The sequence below is a fragment of the Periophthalmus magnuspinnatus genome, chromosome 11 (assembly GCF_009829125.3).
Source record: "Periophthalmus magnuspinnatus isolate fPerMag1 chromosome 11, fPerMag1.2.pri, whole genome shotgun sequence".
Lineage (NCBI taxonomy): Eukaryota > Metazoa > Chordata > Actinopteri > Gobiiformes > Gobiidae > Periophthalmus > Periophthalmus magnuspinnatus.
The window spans coordinates 17,895,933-17,922,211 of NC_047136.2; the positions used below are offsets into that span (position 1 = coordinate 17,895,933).

The window sequence follows — 26,279 nt, forward strand, 5'->3', positions numbered from 1 at the left end:
CACATCCTGACAAACACATATGAGCCAGAGAAGTGACCATTTACTGAGAAATTATTGGAAATTCTGGTCAGTGTACAACATGTTTGGCCATTGCTTCTGAAAAAGCACATGCAACGGAGAGGATTTACTTTGATCGTACTGGCATATTGTGGTTGAAAGTACATTTAAAGCAACAAGAAGATAGTTTTGGTTGCAAAATCATAAATACTGTGTAGTCATTGTTAAATAATTAATTCTGATTAAGGGAATATGATTATTTTACAATTTCATGTTATCCAATGTAGTGTAGTGCTATCGTTATCATCGCTATCTTTGTCATCAGTGTTAATGCTCAATTGTGCCTTGAACTGCAATGAGTGAACGTAGTATTTTTGCCCACACTAGACCACTCCCCATACTATGACGAAGCGCTGACTGTATGTACTGGCTGTGTAATCTTGACTTCACACTTGCTTTTTATGATTTGCATTTTTACAAAACACATTTATTCATTTTTGTTATGGAAATATATTCTCTGCTGGAAAACCCCTGTTGTTTACAGTCCATCTCTGACCTTTTCACGTCATGTCTTTATCACAGACATGTGTCGAACATACGAATCCTCCGCTCCTTCCCGCTGCTTTGCTCATTTTGTTCACCTCTCTATCCAACTGTCCACGCTGGGATCGTACTGGTTTCCATTATCCAGCTAAAGGCCAGTGCCAATCCGTCGCTCAGCATCATGGGAAGGCAGGAGGGAGAGGTGGGGAAGGTGGGGGTGCGATGGCGGGGAGGTGGTCCAAACGGGGAAGCCAAAAAAAAGCAGTCTTATTATATTAGCCGGGCGAAATGGCTTCACGGGAGTTGCAATTTTCCGAAGCTTGGCAGGTTGTGAAGAAGATAAGAGTGGTGAGAAACAAATAGAAAATAGTCTAGTCAAGTCCCCCATGGCCTCGCGACTGTTATCTTTAAATACAAGGCTGATTGGAGTGGGCTTTGTTGACATCTGAAAATATATTGATTTATAACTCATAATGGCAAAAGAAAAATTCAATTCAGTCAACTGGACAAAAGTTTTAGAGAGACGTTTTGCCGCTCGTCCAAGTGGGCTCGTCCAAGCTCAGGAACTGAAATGTCTTCACTCTAAAACTTTTGTCCAGTTGACTGTATTGAATTTTTCTTTTGCAATGGATCATACCTGGATGACTGGGGGGATGAGGGATTGCACAATTTTGTGAGGAAATCTGAAAGGTCTTGAACTTAATTTTCTACAGTAAAGTGGACTTTTTTCCATTTTGGTTTGAGTTCTCTCTATAGTAGGTTAGGTGTAATGGAGTGTGAGAAGTGGTGCTCGTAGTAGCTGGGTTTGTCAGGCTGAGAATGTCAAGAAGACATGGGTAGAATTTGGTGAAAGGATTACTTAAAGACGCTGTAGCTCATTTTTACTGTCTTTAAAAGGTGAAAAACAGAACTACTTCATTTTAAACAGTTTAGTCCAGTTATTCCTCGCTTACCTTGTGCATTCCGAGCATCCTAATTATTCACCACAAGTATCAGACAAGAACATGCTGTATAATTAGATGTACTGTAGAAGTACTTTGGACTTATTATGGCCTCAAGAGCTGCTTATACAGTATATCAAGACACTAGCTGCTCAAATACATGGGAAAAATGGGTACAGCCCCCAAAGAGTGCACTATGTAACATTTCTGGTAGTTTGTTTGAAATGTACTACAGTAAAAGTTGTCGGTCAGACTTGTGGAGAGTCTGTAATAGAACAAAGCCAAGATAGATAACTTTAATGCCCCCCGGTGAGCCTTCAAGTACTGAGTGTTTGGAGAGAAAAAAAAGGGATTTATTTCTTCATTACAGAGTGTACATGGAGGACTGAAATTATTATAGGCAGAACTTTTTAATGCCAGTTTGAAGCATTTGTCATTTTTAGACCAAAGAAATCTCTTAGTCATGTGGATTAGTTGACAAATATAGAACTTCTCTGGAATCTAACTGCCAACCTTGTGGTTTTGTGTTCAGACATCAACACCACTATCACTCTTTTATATCAAGCAATATATTGCTGAAGTAAATATAGACAATAAATGATAATATTTAAACCAAACTCTAAAGCAGAAATATTCCCTCAAAACTCACCTGTTCAGACTGTCCTACCTCTTGTAACCAATCACACATCTTTTATCAATCTTGTCATGTTTAATTGTATTTGTATGTTTTTTTAAAAATCTAATTTTATCTTGTTCGGTGTCCTTGGGTGTTTTGAAAGGCGCTTATAATTATTATTATTATTATTATTATTATTATTATTATTTTTTATTTTTATTTTTTTTATTTTTTTTAATTATTATTATTCACCAAAAACTATTCTAAATGTTCAATACTGTTAAAACTGCAAAAAACTTTAAATAAATAAAAAGATAAATAAATAACCAACATTTTCCCACCAGTGCACAGTGTAAGTACACATGATAAATACTGACCCCTAAAACTATTGTTCCATCTGTCACATATTGAACAATCAGTCGATATAATATTTATCGTGACAGGCTTACCTTTGACCCATTCACTTTTAGATACACTTTCATACTCACTCTCCCAAGAGGCACATGGTGGTTGTGAAGTATCTTGCCAAAGACACAGCAGCACACAACTTACATTACAGTAGCACAATTCAAACTATTAACCTTCACCAACTTCCTCCCACTGAGCTACTGCTTTCCATATATCAACATATCTTTTTTATTCTCAGTTTACATTTGAAACAATGTCACGCATAATTTACTGCCCATCATTACTCCACTTAATTTTTTTTTTCCTCGTTGCCAAAATGACTGTAAAATACACTGTTTTGAAATAGCGACTTGGCTCCGCACTAGCAAACAGTAGTGTAAGAAAAGTGCCACCAGGCTTCTTATGTTGATGTGTTTTTCATGGCAGTGTGCCCAGTAACTACCACCAAGAAACCACTGGGAACCCCTGGGAGAAAATAGAGATAGTCATTCTGAATAATGCTTCAAGTATACACCGCCTTTTATCGCATTCTGGTCTATGACAAGAATTCTGAGTTAATCTGCATCTATGGCATGTTATTGGTACAATGACCGGGGGTAGCGGGGGTGTAAAGAGGCGTGGGTGTAGTGGAGTGTGACATCCCAGCTGCATATGAGCCCCATGCTGGCAGAGTGCCTGCCGGCTCCTGTGGCTCTTAACAACAAGGGAGCCACATGTAGACCAGCCAGTGGATACAGCCGTGGCCCTTTGATAACCCAAGGAGTGGAGGACAATGGGTGTTTGCTATGTGGGGTTGCTGAAAGTGAATGTTCAAAAGGTCCTGTCATGCTAGGACCTGGTAGCTGTTGCTAGCTGAGGATTGTAGCAGTTCAAATGAGGTTTTAAACAATAGCTGTTAGTTATTATCTATTCAGTTTAATTTTACTGAATATGTTGAAACCTAACAATCTTTCATTTCAGTTCAATTCGAGTGACAATGTTTCATGAATACAATAAATTTAATTTGGATGTTATTTTTTTAATGAAGTTATTCCACTTTTCAACTTTGGTTAGTATAGTAACCTAGAGAAATAGAGAAACTAGGCGTCTGATCTTGGCTCAAAATTATTAATACAGTCATTTCACTTTTAAGGTAATTCTAATACTGTCTATATATATACATTACACAATTCAATTAATAAACATAAATACACAAATTTAATACTGTACAACATTTAATTTCATAGTAGTGTATTACCCTAGCTAATATCTTGCATCTTGCTAATAAATCTTTAAGCTAACGTGAAACTACAAGCTTACTTATCAGGCTGCTAACTCTTTTCTAAACTGTGCATTCCTAGATATAAACTGTGAATTAGCCACGCAGCATGTAGCCCTTTGTCCACCCTGCTCTCTCTTTTGTTTAAAACATAATTATAAAATCAATTAACTTTTGTTTTCCGCGTCTGAACCTTCCACCTCCGCTCAGACATAGCTTTACATGGGACATTAATTGGCGCATTAAATGACAACAGACAGTGTGCATGCTATCGCTAGTGTGGGAGGTTATATACTTTCGCATGGGGAGCAGTGGCAGATGGTTAGCGACACCAGAGCCGTCATGGCCGCAGCTGTCTCCTCTGTCCAGGCCAGTATCTCTCTCTCTCTTATTGATTGCTATTGATTTGGGGCCTTCTGTCTGCAGCTGGGAGCTAATATCATGACTGTGTTGACGTGTTCATTGCTGTATTTGAGATATGAGGAAAAGCAGGAGGTAGGAAATTATGGGATGGAATCTGTATGAATTTGTGTTGGTATGACACAGTTGTATGAGTGCTGCTTTTAAATCCACATTTGGAAACTATAAACAGTAACATTATCGGTTGGGTTAAAAAAGAAGTTACATATTTGTGTAACCATACAGCCATATAACAGTCTTCTATCTCTACTTTCAATAGTCTGTTCAAAAAGGTCACACAGAAAATGGGGCAGCAAAGAAATATCAGCATTGAATATCGGTACTGAATATCGATATCAGCCAATACAGTACTTCACCCGTCGCTAATTACTACCCTACTATTACTGCTGCTGCTGCTGCTATTACTACCTCTACTACTACTACAACTGCTAGTACTACTACTACTATATCTACTACTACTAGTGCTGCAGCTGCAGTGAATTCTATGCATTTTTAAGTTATAGTCCAGCTGGTGTTTTGTTGCTTTTGTGTCCATATCTCTTGAATTTTATCCATTCCAGCAAATGTATTGTACTGATCTGATATTTTATGTTTACTTGAGCATTTGCCCCTTTTGTGTTTTTGTACGTGTTAATGTGTTGTTGTTAATTTAATTACTTTTTTGTGTGGCAGTTGGTTGCTATGCCAACAAATTGATGTGGAGGTTCTATTGTCTTTTAGGGACTGGCTCTGCTGAATTGCTATTGTTTTACTCTTGTTTTGTTGTGGGTTACAGCCTACAGTAGCTCCTGTGTTCAGAAAATACACAACAAGAAGAACTTTGGTGTGTTTGCTCACACCAGTATTTAATAGATCTGCAGCTATATACAAAACACTTAACTTATCCCTTTAAGGTACTAACGATCACTATAGAAATCCCTCTGAGGCGCTTAGCATTGTAGCACACTTGAAACCTAAACCATTCGTCACTTCAGCTAATTTCCCCTATTGATCGGGCCTTGCAGCTGTTCAGTTGGCGCAGGCTGTGCTCCTAACAGGGTCTTTCACACTCTCACTATGTCAATGTTGGTCTGGAGCTATAATTGTAGCCTCGTAAATCCACTGGAAGACCATCGGCATATCGAAAGAAAGTGATTAAAGGTGTGTGTGTGTTTGTTAGCAAGCACTGGGTTCACCTCCTGTGGTATAGAAATGTCTTTAACCGCACTTAAAGAGCATAACTAATCCTCAGTTGATAGTGGGGTATTAAATCTGCTGCTGATTGAGTTGTTGACTATACTCTATTTGTAGCTCAATAGTTGCTACAGTTTGGACAATTTTACTCTTGGTTCAATCCTCAAATCTTTTATCCCATTCCCCGGGGGTATATTCTCTACATCGGCCAATGTGGTCCAGCTCTTCCTTAAAATAGTCATTAGTTATAGGCTACAATATTCTACTGTAAGTATCAATGCTGAAATGACATAAATGGGACACAAGTTTACCTTTCTGGAATCGTTTTAGAAATGTGTTGATGTTTATCAGAAGATGACATGGTGAAATTTTTTTTCCCGTGAAGTTCATATCCTTTAGTCTCTTAATTCCCATTTTGACATTTAATACTTTTTTTTGTTCACATAAACAAATCTCACACTAACTCGCCACACATTACCAACTTATCACTTATACATTACTAGTCACTTCTCTAACCTGCCCCACCTCTCTCCACAGGTCCATGGGGTCGGTGTATGGGTAGCGAGTGTGGTCCCGGAGGCAGCCAGAGCCGGGCGGTGTGGTGTGCCCATTCTGAGGGCTGGACCACCCTGCACACCAACTGCGACCAATCCCAACGGCCCAACAACCAACAGCGCTGCTTCCGAGTCTGTGACTGGCACAAAGAACTCTACGACTGGCAGCTAGGTGCATGGAATCAGTGCGTGCCCATCTCTATGCGAAACTCTGGAGTTCAGCGTCCGACAATATGCACCAGAGGAGAGGAGGGGATTCAAACTCGTGAAGTAGGCTGCGTACAAAAAGCAGACGCCGAGCCAGCGGAAGATGCGATTTGTGAATACTTCGAACCTAAACCGCGACTTGAACAAGCTTGTCTCATCCCGTGCCCGCGGGATTGTGTTGTATCCGAGTTTAGCCCTTGGACGACTTGCTCCAAAACATGTGGTATGGGTCTTCAAAACCGGATCCGTTCTGTCTTGGCGCCTCCTTTGTTTGGTGGCTCAGCTTGCCCAAATCTTACTGAGTTCCAAACCTGCCATCTTGGTGTGTGCGCCGGGGAGGAGAGTCTCTACAGCTTGCGGGTAGGGCCGTGGGGACCATGTTCAGTCCCGTTACTGAGACAAGCCAGGCAGGCCATCAAAGCACCGCGAGATACAGATAAACCAAGCAGAGGAGAAAGAGCTAGCAAAGGTAGCGACAAGGAAGATGGCAAGCTAACAAAAGATATTGACAGACCTCCAAGAAACCGAGACAGGCAAGGTAGGAAGGAGAAACTTGCAAAAGATGAAGCCAAGCCGCCCAAAGCCACAGATAAAGTGTTGAAAGAAAGTGAAATTATTCCAAAAGAGGAAGTTCAACCCCAAAAAGAGGAAGACCAGATTTCCGAATCCGACAGACTTGAAAAGGAGGCAGAGAAACGTCCCCAAGAAGGGGGTAAACTCAAAAATAAGAAAGACAAATCTAAGAGAAAACTAGCAAAACTTGCTAACAGGAACCCAGACAGATTGTCCCGCCGAGCTGACAAGGCCAAGCGCAAGGCCAAAAAGGCGAAGAACAAAGAGAAGAGGGAGAAGATGAGAGAGAGAGCACAGGAGAGGTTGAGAGAGAAAGGGAAAATTAAAGATCCAGAGACGTCGGAGTTGATAAAGAAGAAGAGGACCAGGAACAGACAGAACCGGCCCGGGGGGAAGTCCTGGGCCCTGCAGATCGGGTACCAGACCAGGGAGGTCAACTGCGTACACAAGAGCGGCATGGTGGAGGCGCTGAGGTAAGAGATCTTTAACTTTAAATAATATGTTCATATATGTTATGCCATTGCCCATACCTTTAGCTGGAGGGTTAGGTGAGAATTCCGAGATCAAATTTGACATTACACAAAATGCTGATGTGATTAACATTTCTGTAAATGCTGGGACAATCCATATAATTAACTGTCAGCACAAACAAATTATGAAATTATTTGTTGGCTACCATGACAAAAGTGGAATTGTTCAAACATATATCTGCCATTGGTGTCACTTGAACGGAAGTTTGACTCAGTGTGGCCAATGTCCTTTGAATGTACCTGCCAAGTTTTATGTGCCAACAATGAAAAAATAGGCTCCACCCCCTCCTATCTCATAAATGAATTTTAATTTTCCTGAGGATCACTGAACCGTCCTGCAACATAGATTCTTGTGCTTACATTATGTAACTTAAATTTAAGTCAATCTCCAATTTTGTGCAGATTTTCAAGAGTTTTTGAGCATTTTTTTTTCCTTCTGTCAGGAGTATTTTGCTTGGTGGAAAGGAATAATAATAATAATCTTTTTTTCTTCAATTTTTTACTCCTAAACGATAAAAGCTACAATGATGGGACTTTGTCACATTGTTCTCCATTATGAAGAGCCTTGCTGTAAATTCTCTTACAAGTCCGTGGCTATAGAGCCATTTTAAAAGATGGAGCCCTAATTTGCATGTCATTGCATCCAGCTCAGAAATGTGCACACACACGTCACTGGGTCTATTCAAATATGATAATGTTACATTTTGTTGAAAAATCATGACCAGGCCCAACATTTATTTTAACATTGCACATGGGTTTTGTGTATTTTGGCCAAGTTTGAAGAATTGTCAAGATGTCAAAAGATTATGATGAGTGATTTTGTTTGATCCAATATGGCCGACTTCCTGTAGGGTTTAGGGCGGGGCCATAATATAATGTCCTGACATGACCTTTTTTTGATGCTAATTTTCATTTGTCTACGATTACATTTTTCTGGGCTTGACTCCCTTTGGTGCAATGTAAATCAATTTTTTGAGGTGGCAGTACTGAGCCGTCTTTCATTATTTTTTCTTAAGGTCTAGACTCAAACTTAGAGCTCAGTAAAGTCTATTTTTCGATAGCTCGATTTTCCTCAAAATTGTACAAATACAATAGAGCCCTCGCACAAATGTGAGGCTGACTCACCTCCCTCACACATTCGTGCTCCGGCCATAACAAACAAACAAAGAAATAAAAAGATTGTGAGATTCAATGTGGATTCTTAGTTTGGTTGCATCCACAAAAACATTATAAGGCCGAGATATATTGCATAGGAGGGAACACAATATTACTTCTCAGAGAGTTCACACACTTTATTGTGATTGGTTAAATCTGCCTGTCACTCACAGCATGACAGAGTTTGACCAATAGGAGTAGGGGGTGGGAGGAAAGTAGACAAGTTGTGTTTGACTATAAAGATTAATTTGAAAAGCACAAAATCGCCTACACCCTACTGTTGGTAAGATTTGAATCATTGGACACCTGGACAACTGAGGGATTACACAGACATTTGGAATTTCAGACAATTCATAAACATAGTAATAGGAAATGTTTCTTTCTTTTTTTTTTTTTTTTTTTTTTTTGCTGCTAGGCTTGAAAAGGCAGATTTACCTTGAAAAACAAAAGGAGGGCAACATTAGACAGAGCAGTGCCTTGAGAGAAAAACAAGCACTTAAGCTATGACATTTAGCTTCCAATCCCCTGGAGAAGTGGAGCTGCAGTCTCCACAAGCTCACTGTAGTTTTAGTGAGTATGACATAACTGAGATTTGGAGTCGAGGCAAACTTGCAATATTGGCATAGTCATAACTCTGTAATATCAATACAAAATTATAATGGACTTACTAAACCACCTATTGTTTCACATAAATGTTGTTAACACTATGATGGCATAAATAATTGGCGCATTTATTTATTTATTTATTTTTTTAATCATTTTTATTTGAATAAGTTAATTTCATTCAATATTTGGAGTAAACATGTTACTTACCTGCCTATAAGCAGTCAATTTTTTAACAGTGTAGTCTCTTTTATAAGTTGATGATAATGCTCAACAAAGTCTAATTCTGTTACGTCAATATAGTCTAGGTTATTTTTAGACTCTGAGGGACTATTTTGAACTATGGGGGCCACCATAGTCTCCAGTTTTAATGGGAAACACCTCCTGTGTTTCCCATTAAAACTGGAACCTGTGTGAACAATGCATGGTTATTGAAAAGCAGGGAACTACAAGAAGCAAAATATATGCTTCACTTACAGCAAACTGAAGATTTTCTTTATATATTAAAGCCACAGCATGTAACATTTCAGTCACATAATAGACTAAAATGAAAGCATGTTTTGTTTTCTGTAATCCTGACTCTTATTTGGCCTGAGGAAGATCCTTCAACCTACTTGTCTCCATGGAAGTTATGTTCCTTTGGCGATCTTCCAGAGTATTGCATAAAATGTATCTATCTCCACAGAGAATGTTTTGAAGAATGGTTTTAACTTTCTATGTTCATGGACTCATGCAAGTACAGAAAGTTACATAGTGTTGCTTTAAGTGGAATTTTAATTAATAATAAAAACAGCAATTTAGTAGTCCTTTATTGCACTTTTCCAAACTATCAAAGTCAACTAGCAAAGCATTGTCCATTTATCCATTAACTCTATTCTCTGAGTTGGTGGGCTGCTTCTTAAATATAGCTTCCTTGGGGTAAATTGAGGGACAAAACAACAGCCTGGCCTTTAAGTTGGTGGGTAAACATTTTATCAGTTTAATACTATATTTAAATTATTTTGTTTTGCCCATTTAGCAGGTTATGACCAACATTTTTGTTTTGCCATAATGATTCTGATTACATTTGAACGCTCATTGCATCGCTCTGGGTGTGTTCCAGCCTTAGCCAACCATCCCAGCTTAGACTTTCTATTACACTCATTGACCTGTCAGAACTCATATCAGTCAAACCCACTTTCTACATGACTATTTATCCCCCTTTAAGACCTCAATCCAGTGTTTAACATGACCATTCTCTGCACAGTCTAACCACAGGCACACTGTTACACAAATTTGGTATCAGCAGTGTGTTATGACAGATAAATGCTCACATGTCTATAAAATTTTTTATGATTTAATGATGTTAAAATGTCTGAGTAATAGAGCCACTGGCCAGGTCAACAATCCTTGTCCCTTTTAATTAGTAACTCATCCACATCATGTTTACTGCTGTCACTTACACGCTGCTCTCAGATATATGAAAGATAGGTTGGAATTGACAAACACATTCAATTTGTTCTTCAAGTTATTTTAAAGGTGTACTATGTACCTTTTCTGAAATAGGGTCAACAAGCAGGAAAAAGGCCTGTAATTCTATGAATGCAATGTGGAGAAATATAATGTCATAAAGGTGGAACATTTAAGGCAACACTATAACATTTCTGTGGAGACAAGCAGGTGGCAATGATCTGTAAATGTCACCAAAGGACATTTAAAGGCACATTATACTTCAGGTAGACGATCAGGATGGGTGGAGTCGCCTATCCACAGAGGGCAGGGCAGTTTCACTCTAAAACTCCTCCCTTTGGGGCTTAGTTAACTCAGAGTAGTAAATAGTGTCTCATGCCAGTACTATCAAATGTAAAACGTGTCCAGATGACCACTGTTGGACCTTCTTTATATTGGCCCAGTCCTGGACGAATGAGGGATTACACCATCTGTCAATAGATCTCACCTGTAACTGATGGATCCTACACCAAAAATGTTATCCTGTACTCCTTTAATACATGTCATCTGCTCTGCCCTCAGTCGGCTTTTCCTACAGGAACGGCATACCTTGCTCATTATTGCATTGTCTGTTGCTACAAACCCTATATTTGAATTGATGGCAAAAATCCAATTTCAAACTATGATCATATCTGGACAAATTTGTTACTAATGACCACTGTTTCTTGATGTCATGACAACACATCCCTGCGTTCTTCATCCCTCTGTGACGCTGTTAGCCCTGGTCCATATAACTGCCCTCATTCTGTCTGATGGACCACTATCCTCCTCCTCTCTCCCTCCGCTCCCGACAACAACTCCTCTGTTACTCAAAGGCCCCAGACACAGATATAGTGTATAAGCAGTTTTTGAATTCATAATAAGTCTGCTGTGTGCTGCAAGTGTCTGTTTTTAAAGCGTTTTATTGTCTGGTAATCAGGAAGTGTGTGTTAGCATGCCAGTTGTGAGCATTACCCGCACAATGAGGAAGCTCAGAATGCAAAAGGTAAATGAGGAATAACTTTGGATGACTGCAAACCATTAAAAAGTAGTTCTGTTTTCACATTTTTAAGGCAATAAAAATCAGGTAATAAAATAATTCAAAGTCTAAATGTAATATTGACATTTGCATAAGGATTAATAACTGCCTGGGTATATTTGGGCTGAGTTTCGAGGCTTTCGCTGGATCACAGATGGCAGAGGAGAGCTTAAAAAGGCTTATCGCACACTGGTGGATGTGCAAACGCTTGGAACTGAACCAGGATCCGGTTTGTTTACTGTCTGGGGTATGAGTGTGGGAATTCCCAGTTTAAAATGCTAACGCTGCTAATTATGATCCACTGTGAAATGCGGTGAGTGGTGACGGCGCTGTCTGGTTGCTATATGGTCTCTATGGATACTCTATAGGAATAGTGGAAATAGATGCATAGTTGTAATATTTGGGTCTGATTTGAAGTTTGTCCTAAAATGACTTTAAAATGATTTGGCTATTGGGAGATATAGACAGGCACATTCTCTTGAAAAAATACAATCAAATTAAATCTGGGTTAGCAGATTTTCACATCGTGGTCGGAGGAAGTAGGTAATTGTGTCTAACTCGTCTGCAGCTCTCACAAACCCTTTGGCACATAGTTAATATTCACATGCATTCATTTTCGGGCATACACTGGCTTTATAACAGCTTTTTTCAGATAGCACAGTGAAATAGAAGTGAAATTGGGGTGGACTGTCCCAGTACAGCCAATCAGAGCGCTGCGTTCAGATGATCTATGTAAAATAAGTGGACAAAGTGGACATACAATATTTAAAAAGAAAAAGGTAAATTAATAAACATTTCTTTCTTTTTTAAACATGTAAGTCAAAGTACATCTATGATTTCTTCTTGATTTCTTGTCTGTTATTTTAAGCCACATGCCCTTCCATATCTTAACTCTATGGATTCTCTCTATAGACCAAATTTGAGAAAAGCTAGCTCACCCCAGACTCTAAACGTATCATTTTGGGCGACACAATGGCATATCAGTTTGCATTCACAAGAGCCTTCTTTGCATATTCTGTTCCTGCCTCTAATGCTGAATTCACACCGGAGTGTTAAAATTGCGCCAAATGGCTCTAATTGGACATGAATGCTGGAAAAACGCCATGGAAACACTGAACCAGTCTAGACGCTCGTCCCTCGTAGACTTTGCATGTAAACCATAGACTGTATAAGGTGGACTGAGGGAGTGTGACGTCACCCACAGCGTTCTACTCCAGCCAAATGAAGCTAGTCAAGGCTAACAGTTATAGGATTTCCAACCACGATTATCATAGCGACCATAGAGCTAATCAGGAGTGAGGGTGTTGAAGTGAACCTGCCCGCACCGCTGGTTTGGCAGGGACTGGGCACTTACAACAATGTCAAATCGAACCTGTTGCTAATGTTAGCGGGAGCAACTTTGGTGAAAGTTGCTCCCGCTAACTTGGTCTACAAATGTTGTTTATACATTAATTTATGGACAAAATAGTTAAATAAAAAACCCTGGATCACACAGAGCGAGTTAATACAGACATTTTAAGACCAAAATGACGAGTCTGCCAGAAAAAGAGACAAAGAGAAGGAAGAGGAGTGAATGGAGCCAGAAGCGTGTTCACTTCCTATATGGAACACAGAGGCTAGTGGGATAGCCGTGTGGGTTAGATATGTATTTATACCGACACATTTAGAATATTTAGGAAAGGGTCCCCTCTGCCCTAACAAATAAAATGCATTTAAACTTTAAAAGGCACTGCATGAGATTTTTAATGAAAGCAGAAGTATTTATTTTACAGCCGCTTTTACAGTACTGGGGTAAGACACATTTTATAATAGTGCATATGAAAAAAATAAATAAAGTACTTTATCAACCTTTGCAACCCTATTTGACCTTGTCTATCCTTAATCTCATGAAATAATTCTCCAAATAAATAACCACATGCTTACACTGCAGTGAGGAAAGCATGTAAACATATCATGGCTGCCTGCTGCTAACTACAAATAAGGCAGCGTCATTCTGTTCACAAATCCCAGCATGAGCGAGCCCACAACGAGCGTTACCTTATCCGTAACACGTGTGATATCAGATCAAAGGTATCCCGCGGTGTAGTCTCTATAAGGGCAGAGGGTAGGCCGAATATTGTAGAAAAAGTGAGCTAAAAGTTGACCCAAAATTCATTATTATTCTAAAATCGTATCGGGTTGGTTTGTTTATCCAAGTTGAATGTTTATGCTACTCTGGCATTTAGGAACATGGTGAGACTGCAAATGTTTTGGAAGGAAGAAATGGCGCAGTTTGGGTGGACACGATGTTATTCTCTGCAAAGATTTAGCCTTGGTTAAAATGAATTGGATTAACAAATTGCTAACGATGTAGCTTTTCTGATGAGGAGGGGGTGCTTTATACTTTGCTGCGTGCTAATTATTCATTGTGATGAGTTTATACGTTCAGAACTTTCAGAGACCAGAGCGGAGTTTTGCCATCACACTAATGCTAACAACAACTAGCATGCTGACAGCGCACCGGCATTCTTTCCTGGTTTGTGAGTGATAACATTATTTATAATTAGATGCCGATTGTCACATCTTTGTATCACAATCCTTTTTGTGTACGTGTGTGTTTAACTTTTCACATTTGGTATAAGGTCATTGAGCGTACTTAACTTCATTCTCCACTTGACTTGTTTCTTTTATTAAGTTGTTTTAGATGAATATTGTAATTTAAAATGTGCAAATTATAACATAATGATCCCCGGGTGTCATAGATTATAACTATACAGCATACACAGGCTCAGTAGGTCTTCTTTAATATTTATTCCTTTTATATAAATATTTGAGCACATTTTACCCACACTGGGAGATTTCACACTGAGACAGTGACCAATAACTATTAATAAATAATATCTGCATATTATTAGCAGTATTAATGCTAGTAGCAACAACAGGATCAATCACTTCTTTAGTTATTTCATTCATTTATTCATTTTTTGTATATAAATTTTCTGCCAAATCCCAAATATGTTGTTTGTAAAGTGATCGGTGAGTCATCTGTTCCTTGATATTTTAAGTGGGATGTGATTTGGAACATAATAACAGCACAAAATGGATGCTCATTTTTGGCTAAGATTAAACAGAACATTGGCTTTGAGCATTTTAAGCGAGGAAATTGTACTTCCCAATTGCACTTGAATTTGCTCCAATAAGATAAACGTGTTTACAATCATTCATGCATATATTTAAATGTCCTATATTACACTACTGGCTCTTTTTAGGCATGTTAGAATGTTGTTACCTATTATGTTTTGTTTGAGGCTTGGTAACTAGGGGCCAAGGGTTAGGGTGTGAATTAAGTAGTTGGTAAGACTGAATCATTCTTAATAAACTGGTCATTATGAACTAAGTCTTTGTTCATGCTTTATTAAGACTACTAAAGAAATGCCAGCCAAAAGATGCCATTGAAATCATTATATGTCTTCACTGAACATTGCTTGAATGCATGCAATTTATTAGAAAAAGAAAAGGCCAATGTGTTTCTATATACACAGAAATCAGTGGGTGACAGCGGGGCAGTGGATTGCCATTGGAATTCTGACCACGAGTATCATAGCAACCAAAGAGCCAATCTGGAGCGAGGCTGTTGACAGTAACACCCTTTCCTGCTTGCACCGCTGATTTAGCAGGGATCGGTCGCTTTGCAATGCTATCAGTCAAACCTGTTGCTAACACTAGCGGGAGTAACCTATGGGAAAGAAGGCTTGTAATCGCGCGGATAGCAACCCTTGTGGTTCAGTGAGGAACAGAGCAGAGCTGAGACAGTTTGTCCAGTGCAGACCCAAGTGCATTTATTTGACCACCAAAAATATTTACAAAAAACCAAGGCCAATTTTAAAAGCATCTGTACCTCCTGTACACACAGCACCCTCTCCTAGCCAACTGAGGTTTGCTCCTTTTATAGAGCACCTTCCTAATTGGCTGAGCCCACTCTGTAGTACAGGTAAGTTTTCTCAGATCCAGATGTTAAAAACTAGCTCTAATCAAACAGTGTAAATATTTATGCAATTAAGTTGTTTGTTAAAATAGAGTTCTACATTGAATTTATTTGTTTTAATAGTAAACACCAATTATATAAACAAAAAGCTAAAATATTTGACACCCCTCCTTATTAGCACCCAGTTGTCTGACCCAGAACCTTCTTAAGGTGCTTCGGCTCCCCGGGGACTCATTTGGCCGAAACACCTAAGGCAGACAACATGGGTAAGTTAAAATTTGCAACAATTCAATTATAATCAATTAGCCGATATAACATTTTCATCAATAAAACATTTTAAACAGATAGGCCATATCATATCTTGATTTACTGACAAAATAACAAAATAAAAACACCATCATGTAGCACAGACTAATATAAATATTTTAAGAGCAAAATGATGAACCTGACAGCAACAGTTATGGAGAGAGGGGCAACAATTTTTCAATAAAAAGAATTGGACCCAGAGTTGTTGCCGGAAGTGCACCCCTGATCACTTCCTATTTGGAGCGTGGTGGCTAGCAGGTTAGCTATGTCCATTTATATATATATATATATATATATATATATATATATATATATATATATATATATATATATATATACAGTCTATGGGCAAGACACTTTGCCCCCATATGCTCCTGGTTATGACATGAATTTGGTACATTAATAAATTGCTATATAATTTTTGCATCTTGCCCACTCTTTTTTCCCAGTATGCTAGCATATAAAATAGGGGTGGTGAAAGTATTGAAAATAAGATACTAATCGATACTAAAACTAGTATCAAAACTAGGTAATCATTTGAGCAGATATCAATACTAAAAAAGTCACACTCACAGGACAGAAATGAACCTTTCCTGAATAGCTTTAGAATGATCTTGAGCTGTGTCACAAGACACATAGACTAGTATACACCCATGGACCACTATGGAACCTACTGGACGACTGAGGGATTACAGGTCACATGGGAATATAAAAAAAGTAATATGATTGAATGTTGAAATTCACATTCTATTATCTGAAGTAAGAGTGTTCTTTGTCATCATTGTAGTATCAGAATTGGTATTGAGTCTCAAGTTTATTTCTTAGTATCAAAATCATGTAGCATCGTGACAATACGAGTATAGAACAAAACAAAAAATCCAAATTGGACAACAAAGTTGGTCCTGGTTTGATCCTGGTTTGATCCCGGTTTTGTCCTCATGTAGAGTTGGTTTAGTCCTGTTTTAGTCCAAGTACAGTTTTGCTGTAGTGCATCTTCAAGTGTGAATCCAACTCCTAAAATTGTTTTCTTCCCTCCCAGCTTCTGCTCAGACGCCTCTCTCCCGGTCACCTACCAGGCCTGTGTCATGTCCAAAGACTGTGAGGTGACAGAGTGGTCGGAGTGGTCGCCCTGCTCTAAAGAGTGCTACGACCCCAACGGACCCAAGGGAGAAAGCACCCGCACCAGGAAAGTCACCCAGTTCCCCGTGGGCCAGGGAGCAGGGTGCCCCGAACTGGAGGAGAGGGAGGACTGCACTCCCCAAGGAGACAAAGTGCCTCCATGTATAGTGTAAGTGACATCTGCACTACAGTAGGTCTGTGTTCTTGCAATGCAACTCATTATTCTAATACAATTAAAAGTGTTAACATTGCTTTAAAAAATACTTTGCCACAAATCTGACCTGTAACTTACTGATTGCGAGCAGAAAAGTTACATAGAGACAAAGACACATGCACAGCCACTTGAACAAAATTTAATCTGTTGAAATAGTGTGGTAGAAGTGTACTTTAGAAGTGCAACTAAATAAATACATTAACTTTTTTTTTATTTTTTATCTGCATTATGTTCTAAATATAAACATAAATAACAGTGACTTTATACGTACCATCTGCCCTCACCAGTGAAGGCTAAGCCGGCGATCTCGCTCAATACTGTGACAATGGAGCTGTCCTCAGGTCTGCTCCATCCTGTGTACTAAAATACATTGATTCTGCATTAGTCACCCTTATGTGTCCTCTGCTCATTTCTACCATATAAATCATATCCCATAATAGCAGCAGACCGAACGGTTCCCAACATGCGGTGTGCACCTGGTTTGTATTTTATGGGGCTTATTTATGGAGGACAATGGCTTACCCTGCCCATAAACCCTTGCTCTAAAGAGGAAGTCGTCTGCAGGGTTATGGGACAGGGCCAGTCTTAATGTCTGATAGTAAATCAGAGGATGCACTGATTTTAATGCTGGGTAAAGGCTATGCCAGTATATTTATTTTATTTATTTGCAGGAACAAACAATCCACCCTCATCCATTCACTGATTGAAAACAGTGATAGAGAAATGGGATTGACGATCTGGGATATGCAGTATGGGTCGAGAGCATTTGTCCACTCATCAGGACGCTGGTGGTTCAAATCCTGCTCTCGACATAAACATTAGTTGAGCGGTCAGATTCACTGACCCACAGGTCGGTGATGCAAGTCCAGCTCCCACAGATGAATGCTGTTGTTGTGTTCTTGGGCAAGACACTTAACCCATCTTGCGTCCAATGTCTCTGTGTGAATGGGTGACTGGTTCCTTGATGTAAAGCACTTTGAGTGCCTAAAGGTGGCAAAGCTCTACATAAAAATGTGACCATTTAACATATCAAATGTTATTTACAGCAGTGTATAGTAACTGCCTTGAAATTAGTGTATCTTTAAAAATCTTGCAATTATTGAATTATAGGTGCTTTTGTTGTTAAAGACACCTTGATAAGCATGCATTATTACTGTGATCTTAGTGGACTTGCCTCTTCACAAATCTGACTAGTAATTTGGCCTGGGCTTGCCATCTACTATTCCCATGAAGATAGATAAGTGTGATGTCATGGTGTGGCACATACAAATTTAAAAAGTGTTGAAATGTTGGGACAAGTTAGAAATAGCAAACATTTGCTCACAAATTAAAGTTTGAACAACTAAAGCATCCATATTACCATATTTAATGCCAATTGCAGTTGTGTTTTGCTTCATTTACACATGTTTAACACACAGACCCTGCATTTTCAGGCCTTCGGTTCTTCTCTCAAACAGAAAACTGTGTTTCACATTGTGATGTCATGTGGTAATACAGTTAGTGCTCCACTGTGTTTTTAATCTCCACACACCTTCAGTAGAATCATTTAGATGATTTCAGCCTCTACTGAAATAAAGGTAAAATGTAGCTCTTAACTTGAAAACTACCGCTTCATCCACATCTCAAGGGGGAACGGAACATTTTGAGTTATGGACAGACTAATAATAAACGATTACTCAAACTCAAAATGTGTGAAACAAGACATAACTCCAGGCATGTTTTTGATGAGGTAACAACATTCTAACATGGTTTAAAGCTCACAAGAGTCAATTTTGCTTTTAAAAATCACGTCATAGTCAATATTTCTCTCCTCTTCTCCAACCAAGTTCAAACCTAATCAAGTCTCAGTCTCACTAAAAGCATGTAAATCATATCCACACAAAGAGAATCAGCTGTTTTTAAGAGTGTCCCCATCTGGACATCTGAAAGGTCCAGGATGTGTCCCAGTCCCAGGGGCCCCATTGTCCACACCCACCCCCCCACCCCACCGGGCCTCTGGCTAGAGCCCGACCTCATACATAAACAAGCTTTTATGAGGGCGAGGGCATTTATAGTAGACACATAGGGTAGAGCATAGAAGGTCTTTACAGTCTTCTCATTGGAGTTACACTTGACAGAGGTCCTGGAGGGTACTGTATTTAACTGGAAGAATGGACGTCTCAGATATAAGTGCTACAGTGTCTGGCATTAATAATACACTCCCTGGTAGAATAAATGTAGGACAGTTCACTGAAAATAGAATATAATGGGAGTCAAGTGGGAAAGTATATAATAAAAAGAAAACATGATCTTGAATACCAAAGTCTATTTTGGACTGAACAGAAAACTCCTCCATATAAATGCATTAGTAGATTTTGTATGTTCATTTAAAACATTAAAAACAGGTGCAGGTGTGAGTCATGTGGTAATAAAGGAAGTGGTCCTCTGTGTTTTTAAACTCCATGCACCTTCATTAGAATCATTTGGATTATTTCAGCCCTGGAATTGCCAATTTCTACCCAAGAAAAGTGAAAATGTAGCTTTTAACTTGAAAACTATAGCTTCATGATATCACAAAATGGAACAGAGCATTTTGAGCTTTGGAGATGTAGACAGACTAAACATGTGTGAATGAAACAAAACATAACCCCGGGTGTGTTTTTGAGGAGTTAACAATATTATAACACGGATTAAAGTTCACAAGAGTCAAATTGTGGTAATATAGGACCTTTAAACTACCTATCATTTCAAAGCCTAAAGCTGTAATCAGAATCGCTTTCACTCACTGACATGATAAATTAATTCTCCTCCTGCTTCGTCTTGCCACTAAAAGTTACCTGTTTGCGACCTTCGGTTTAACCTCTATTGGATGTGTTCCCATAGCTTCACAGGATCAATACAAACAGCATTTATCCAGACTAGCCCCAGTCAATAGTCTCAGTCTATACTGCTGCAATTCATCTAAACACATCAACTTTGTTTTTCTACAGATTCTGCATAAAAAACCATCACATTGACTATGATTAATGTATAGATTGTGTATAGAGAGTGGTATATATATACAGATTTGCTGTAATGAAATTGGAATGGATTTGAGGTTAGAAAGAGTAACGTTTTCCAGTAATTCAAAGTAAAATCTATAATTAGTTGGGTTTAGTGTCTTGTTTAAAGGCAGTTTTATACAGGGATCGTACTCGCAACCCGGCAGTAGTAGTGGTATTAGTGGGAGTAGGAGTAGAAGTAGTAGTAGAAGAAGTACTTTAGGTAGTTTAGCAGTAGGGGAAGAACACAGAAAGGACAGAATAGTGTGCTAAAATAGAGCGCTAATGTTGTAGTGCTGTTATTAGCAGTAGTATTATACAGCAGTAGTATTGAAAATAGTAGTAGTAGTGGTGGTACTGGTATTGTCCTAGTTGTAGTTGTAGTATTAGTGGTAATAGTAGTACTTTAATGTGCAACTTTGTCTTCAGTTACAGCTGGAAGACCACAGAATGGGTAGTAGTAGTATTAATGAAAATAGTTGTGTAGTGGTAGTACAGTAATAATAGTACTCTAATGTTTGACTTTGTGTAGAGTAATAGTAGTAGTTTTTGTAATAGTGGTATTGTGAGTAGTAATAATAATTGTTGACTCTGTACAGTTACAGCTGGAAGATCACAGAATGAGCTGAGTACAGCAGTAGTATTTTTATACACCAGTAATATTGATGAATTATAATAGTATACGTAGTAGTACTGGTGGTAGGAATATTGTCATAATAGTACTCTGACCTTTGACTCTGTGTACAGTTACAGCTGGAAGACCACAGAATGGACAGAGTGCCGTGTGGACATGCTGCTCAGTCAGCAGGACCGTCGCCGTGGTAACCAGACGGGCTTGTGCGGGGGCGGAGTCCAGAGCCGAGAAGTCTACTGCGTACAGACCAACTCCGATACCCCTCCCAACCTCGGGTCGCTGCGGAGCAAAGAAGGTATCCCATAATATGCCCTTACAGTCATTAGGATTCTCACATATCCAACCATTTAGTTTAAATATTCATGCGTGTTAGAGGGCAGAGTGTGGAGCTTAATAATGGATGGAGTGATCTGTGGTTATGACGTGTGATTGGTAATAATAACTGGAGAGATGTTCATTTTTATACCACTCAAAATCAATGATGCAGTGGATCTGTGTACAGTACTTTTATGGAAGTGTGCGCATTCATGTCTATGGCGGAATGTTCGGCAGTTACCATAGCGATACAATGCACACATTAGCAAACGTGTTTTTAGAGTGTCTGAGAACTTCTAAAAATACAAAATTGAATCTGTGATAGATCCAGACACAAAAAGGTGAGAGTAAGTAATTGAAAATCTGTTAGCTGCTAGCTTGGACTGTAATTTTATGTGAGAGCAGCTTGTTCAACAGCACAAATAAGCTCACCTGGTGTAGTTCTAACTAAATCAGCTCTTTCTTGCCAGATTCTGTTATATTAGAGCTCAAGTTAAAGTAACAGACCTTCAGACAGAGCAATACCTCCAGTTAGCTTCACCCTCTAGGGAATGTTGATGACATTAGTTGCAAAGTATCAATTATGTCTAGTACAGAATGTTTTGGTTCAGAGTTTTGGTTTGGACTATAGAGCCATGTAACGTGTGAAAGCTAACTATTCACTGTAACAATTCTTTCAACTTGCGCTTTTTGGTCTAAACAAGCTTCCATAGCACACGGAGATACTTTTGAGATGTTAATACTTTACTTCAATGTTCAACACTATGGCATTAAATTTTTTATCCCCATGTAGGAAACCAGGTTATGCCATCATGCTAAATTACAGGTCAGATCTGTGGAGAAGAGACCCCCTTCACACTAAGAGGTTGTAATTGGATAAATAGAAGATAGACAAGTTTAATGCTATACTATGGAACAAAGCAATAACAAATTAAAGAGGGGGTATTTTACTTCTATGGGATATTAACCGCTAACCCATAACATATTTAAATGAACATGTTAGCTTTTATTGTCGATGCTATATTTGCTTAAAACAACAATCAGTGTCAAAATATTAATAGCATTCTTTTGTTAGCTTTCCCCCTTGATGATACTTGCAATGTTACTGGAAAGTCTTGGAACATATTTAAAATTCCTTCACACATAACCCTTGTGATCATAACCACGCTAACAAAACACACATTTTGTGTTGGAGTGGAATATTAATATTTAGCAGAATCCCACATATTTTTACAGCCTGCTAAAATGGATGCAGAAGTCTAGCAGTAGACATGCAGAATGTGTTTATGAGCTTTGGAAATCATCTGTTCCCAGTCTGCGCTCCGTCAATTATCACCCCCATCCACTCATGTTAAATCTGCCTGCTCGTCGCCAGTATGCTAATGCGCTAGGCTAATGCGCTAGGCTAAAGGGGGGATGAAACACCAGCTCTCAGCTAAATTCACGACATTAGCTGGAAGAGTCCTGGTAGGCCTGTTTGGATGTCCATGATTATCCTTCGATGATACAATATGATCCAATACATATGAGAGAGAGGAAGAGAGAGACAGGGAGAGAGAGAGAGAGAGACAGGGAGAGAGAGAGAGACAGAGAGAGAGGAAGAGAGAGGGAGAGAGGGTCAGAGAGAGACAGACAGAAAGAGAGACAGAGAGAAAGAGACAGAGAGAGACAGAGAAAGAGTGACAGACAGAAAGACAGAGAGAAAGGGAGAGACAGAGAGAGAGCAAGAGAGAGAGACAGAGACACACAGAGACAGAGACACAGAGAGACATGGAGACACAGAGAGACATGGAGACACAGAGAGACATGGAGACACAGAGACACAGAGACACAGACAGAGAGGGCAAGAGACAGAGAGGTCAGTTTTAAGTATTGGTCAAAATTTGGCTGGCACACGTGGTTTGTCTCACATTTCTGTCGTCAATCAGTGGATTTATTTGTGGTATTTGGGTGTGACAGTAGCTCAGTTGGTAGAGTGTTTGCCCACTGATCCGAAGGTTGCTGGTTCTCGACAGGTTGCCCGCTCTCAACATAAACATCATTGGTTGAGCGGTCAGATCCACTGATCCATAGGTTGGCGGTGCAATTCTAGCTCAGACAGATGAATGCTGTCGTTGTGCTTGGGCAAGACACTTAACCCGCCTCGCCCTCAGTGTCTGCGTACACTGGTGTATGAGTGTGTGAATGGGTGAGTGGTTCCTTGTTGTAAAGTGCTTTGAGTGCCTTCAAAGGTGGAAAAGTGCTATAGAAAATTTACCATTACCATTTGATTTCACAAGCACTAAAATATCTGGTGGAACACATATTTTGCAAGTAAAATATTGCATTTATTCTGACTAAACCAAAAGTGAATGGTGCCCTTTTAAAACAGTTCAGGATTCAAGATCTAAACAAAACAAAATTTAAATAAAAATGTTGTAGATCTTAATATATGCTTTTATATATTTTTCATCATAAGACATTCTAGTATTTGTTGTCACATGAACACAAACTATTGGATCTTTTACTGTATTTCAGTATTTCAGTATTGATATTGGTACTACTGAACAAAAAACAAATCTGTATCACTATATCTCTAAAAAATAACCAAAAACTGCTAGAAACAACTGCACCAATCTACTAGAGTTGTCAAAAGTATTGCAAATCAGGCACTAATCAATACTAAAACTAGTATTGAAACTAGATACTCATTTGAGCAGGTATCAATACTAAAAAAGCCACATTCACAGGACAGAAATGAACCTTTCTGAATCACTTTAGAATTATCTTTTCTTGCATTAAATTTATTTCGAGCACATTAATGAACACAAGAGGTCAGTATACATTGCACATTTCACACATTCATTTTTCTTTCTTATTTAAGCTCAAAAAGGAGTGGGAAGAAGAAAACATAAAATCTCACACCTGTTTTCCATTAGAGCATAAGTTAAATGCTTTGTTTAAGCTTATATATATATATATATATATATATATATATATATATATATATATATATATATATATATATATATACATACACACATTCATTCTACTCATGGCAATAACTGCATCAAAAGGTCACTGACAATAATTTAGATGTACAGTGTTATCATAAGTATCTATTAGGCATTGTAAGTTGCAAAAAAAAAACAAAATTAAAAAAAAAAAAACACGAACATACCAACAATGATAAGAACAAAAATACCAGCTTTGGTAAGGAAACAATAAGCACTAGTACAGAGAAAGAGTAATATGACATTTAAACAGCTCTCTCTCTGTATTCAGACCAGACAATACCTTTATATAAAACTTAAATTCTTCAATATTTTGCTGTTGCTTTCGTTGTAAATCCAGAGCATTCCACATCTTCACACTGCATACAGTCACACAAAAACTGATTCAAACATTAGGTAGTGTATATTTCCATAACCTCTCAGATTATACATTTTCTCTTTAAGAGCAAAACACTTTTGCACATCACATGGTAATAGTTTATTGAAGGTTTTGAGTGATATGATTACTATACAATATTTTACAAGGTTGAGAAAGTTTAATAATTTGGACTGGATGAAAAGATCTTGAGTATGTATAAAAAAAAACAACCTTGTGAATGACCCGCTCTGCTCATTTTTGACATAACAATAATGACTTAGTTGAGCATTGGCTGTATCAGAACAAGTATAAGACACATAGACTAGTATTCGCCCATGGACCACTATGGAACATGCCTGGACCACTGAGGGATTACACAGATATAAGAAAACATGGTAATGAAAAGTACTGTGATTTAATGTTGAAAATCACATTGTATTGTTTAAATAAAGAGTATTTTTTAGTATCCTTGTGGTGGTGCAACAGTATTGAGTCTATTCCTTATAATCGAAATTGAGCTTCAAATTTTTGTTCCATGACAACACTACATTCTGCCCACATTTCTAACGCTACTGTCCTACATTTGCATGTTAACACCACGATTGTCCAGTGGCATTGTGGAAACATCCTAATGAACAGTTTGTGACAGGTGAGAGGGGAGTGCTTTCAGCTGTCACGCTCAGAATACGGGGAGGCAGGAGCGAACCATGCAGGCGTTCAGAGCCGCTAAATTACAGTGATGAATGAGTCGTACTTTCTGCTGCACCTGTCTCCAGTTCTCGCCGCTTTTCTCCTATCGTGTCAGGTGCAATTTTAGCTAGTGTTCCAAGATGGCCGCCCCTGACTGTAAATGAACACGCGGCAGGCCTAATGTGTTCACAGGTGTGGAAAATTCTATAACTGCTTGTTGTGTCTTTATAAGGCCAGGGAGAGTCTACGGTGGCGCTGTCTGTCACGTTTATGGGTTTACACGACTTACTGTAAAATTTAAAGAGGGAACTGTAAACGGCTTATTGTCTGACTATAAATATTTAATTCCAGTATTAAATTTTACTTTTTATTGACTGTCCATTCTTTGTTCAAGGACAAGTACACACTTTAAAATGTGATAACAGCAGACTTGAGATACCCAAAAGTCTTTGTTACTTTTCCATAAGGTATTTATTGGTAAATAATAAATAACGCTTTTAGAATTATGATGGCACTGGTGAGCAGAGAAGAATAGGTACTTTTTTTTATTTTTTTATCTTTCATTGAATATCTTTAGTACTACTTCTTAAAGGTGCACTGCAAAACTTTTCTGATGACCTGAATATTACAATGGTGATGTTATTGCTTTGTATCACAAAACGTATCTATGTATTAGTCAAAAACAAATTGATTAATACTACTACTACTACTACTGCTACTGCTACTACTACTACTAATACAAGCAAGTCATATCAACATCAGTAGCATAGCCTCTATCTCACCATACAAATGCGCAAAAGTGGATAGATCCTCTACTGTAGTTCCTCGTTTTACACATCACGTAATTTCATGTCAAAACGTGATGCTGCTGATGTTTGTTTAGTTCAGATTTGGCACTTGTACGCTGATATTAAATTGTACAGATTGTAAAATTACAAATTTTGCAATAAAGAATAAACTTACATTTGGGTTGTAACTGACTGTCCAAATTGACTCAATTCGATATTAATTACATTTATTTTTGTAAAGCCCAAAATCACAGTCTCTTAGGGCTGAACATGAGAATTAATTTAACCAACAGAAAGTTAGAAAATCAACAATGAATGAATGAAACAGAGAAGGAAATTAATCAACAGACAACAAGCGAATGGAGACGTGTCCCAGAACATCCCCTGCCCTTAG

The 26,279-nt window shown here is 38.5% G+C and overlaps 1 protein-coding gene across 1 annotated transcript in view; it reads left to right on the forward strand.

Annotated features, from left to right (window-relative positions):
• Positions 1 to 26,279, forward strand: part of thsd7aa (thrombospondin, type I, domain containing 7Aa) — a 187,420-nt gene that overhangs the window by 71,766 nt on the left and 89,375 nt on the right. The window contains exons 2-5 of the mRNA XM_055225510.1: positions 5,894 to 6,537; positions 6,961 to 7,163; positions 16,794 to 17,042; positions 20,855 to 21,036. Coding sequence (XP_055081485.1) covers positions 5,894 to 6,537; positions 6,961 to 7,163; positions 16,794 to 17,042; positions 20,855 to 21,036 — 1,278 coding nt within the window. The remainder of the gene's footprint in view (positions 1 to 5,893; positions 6,538 to 6,960; positions 7,164 to 16,793; positions 17,043 to 20,854; positions 21,037 to 26,279) is intronic.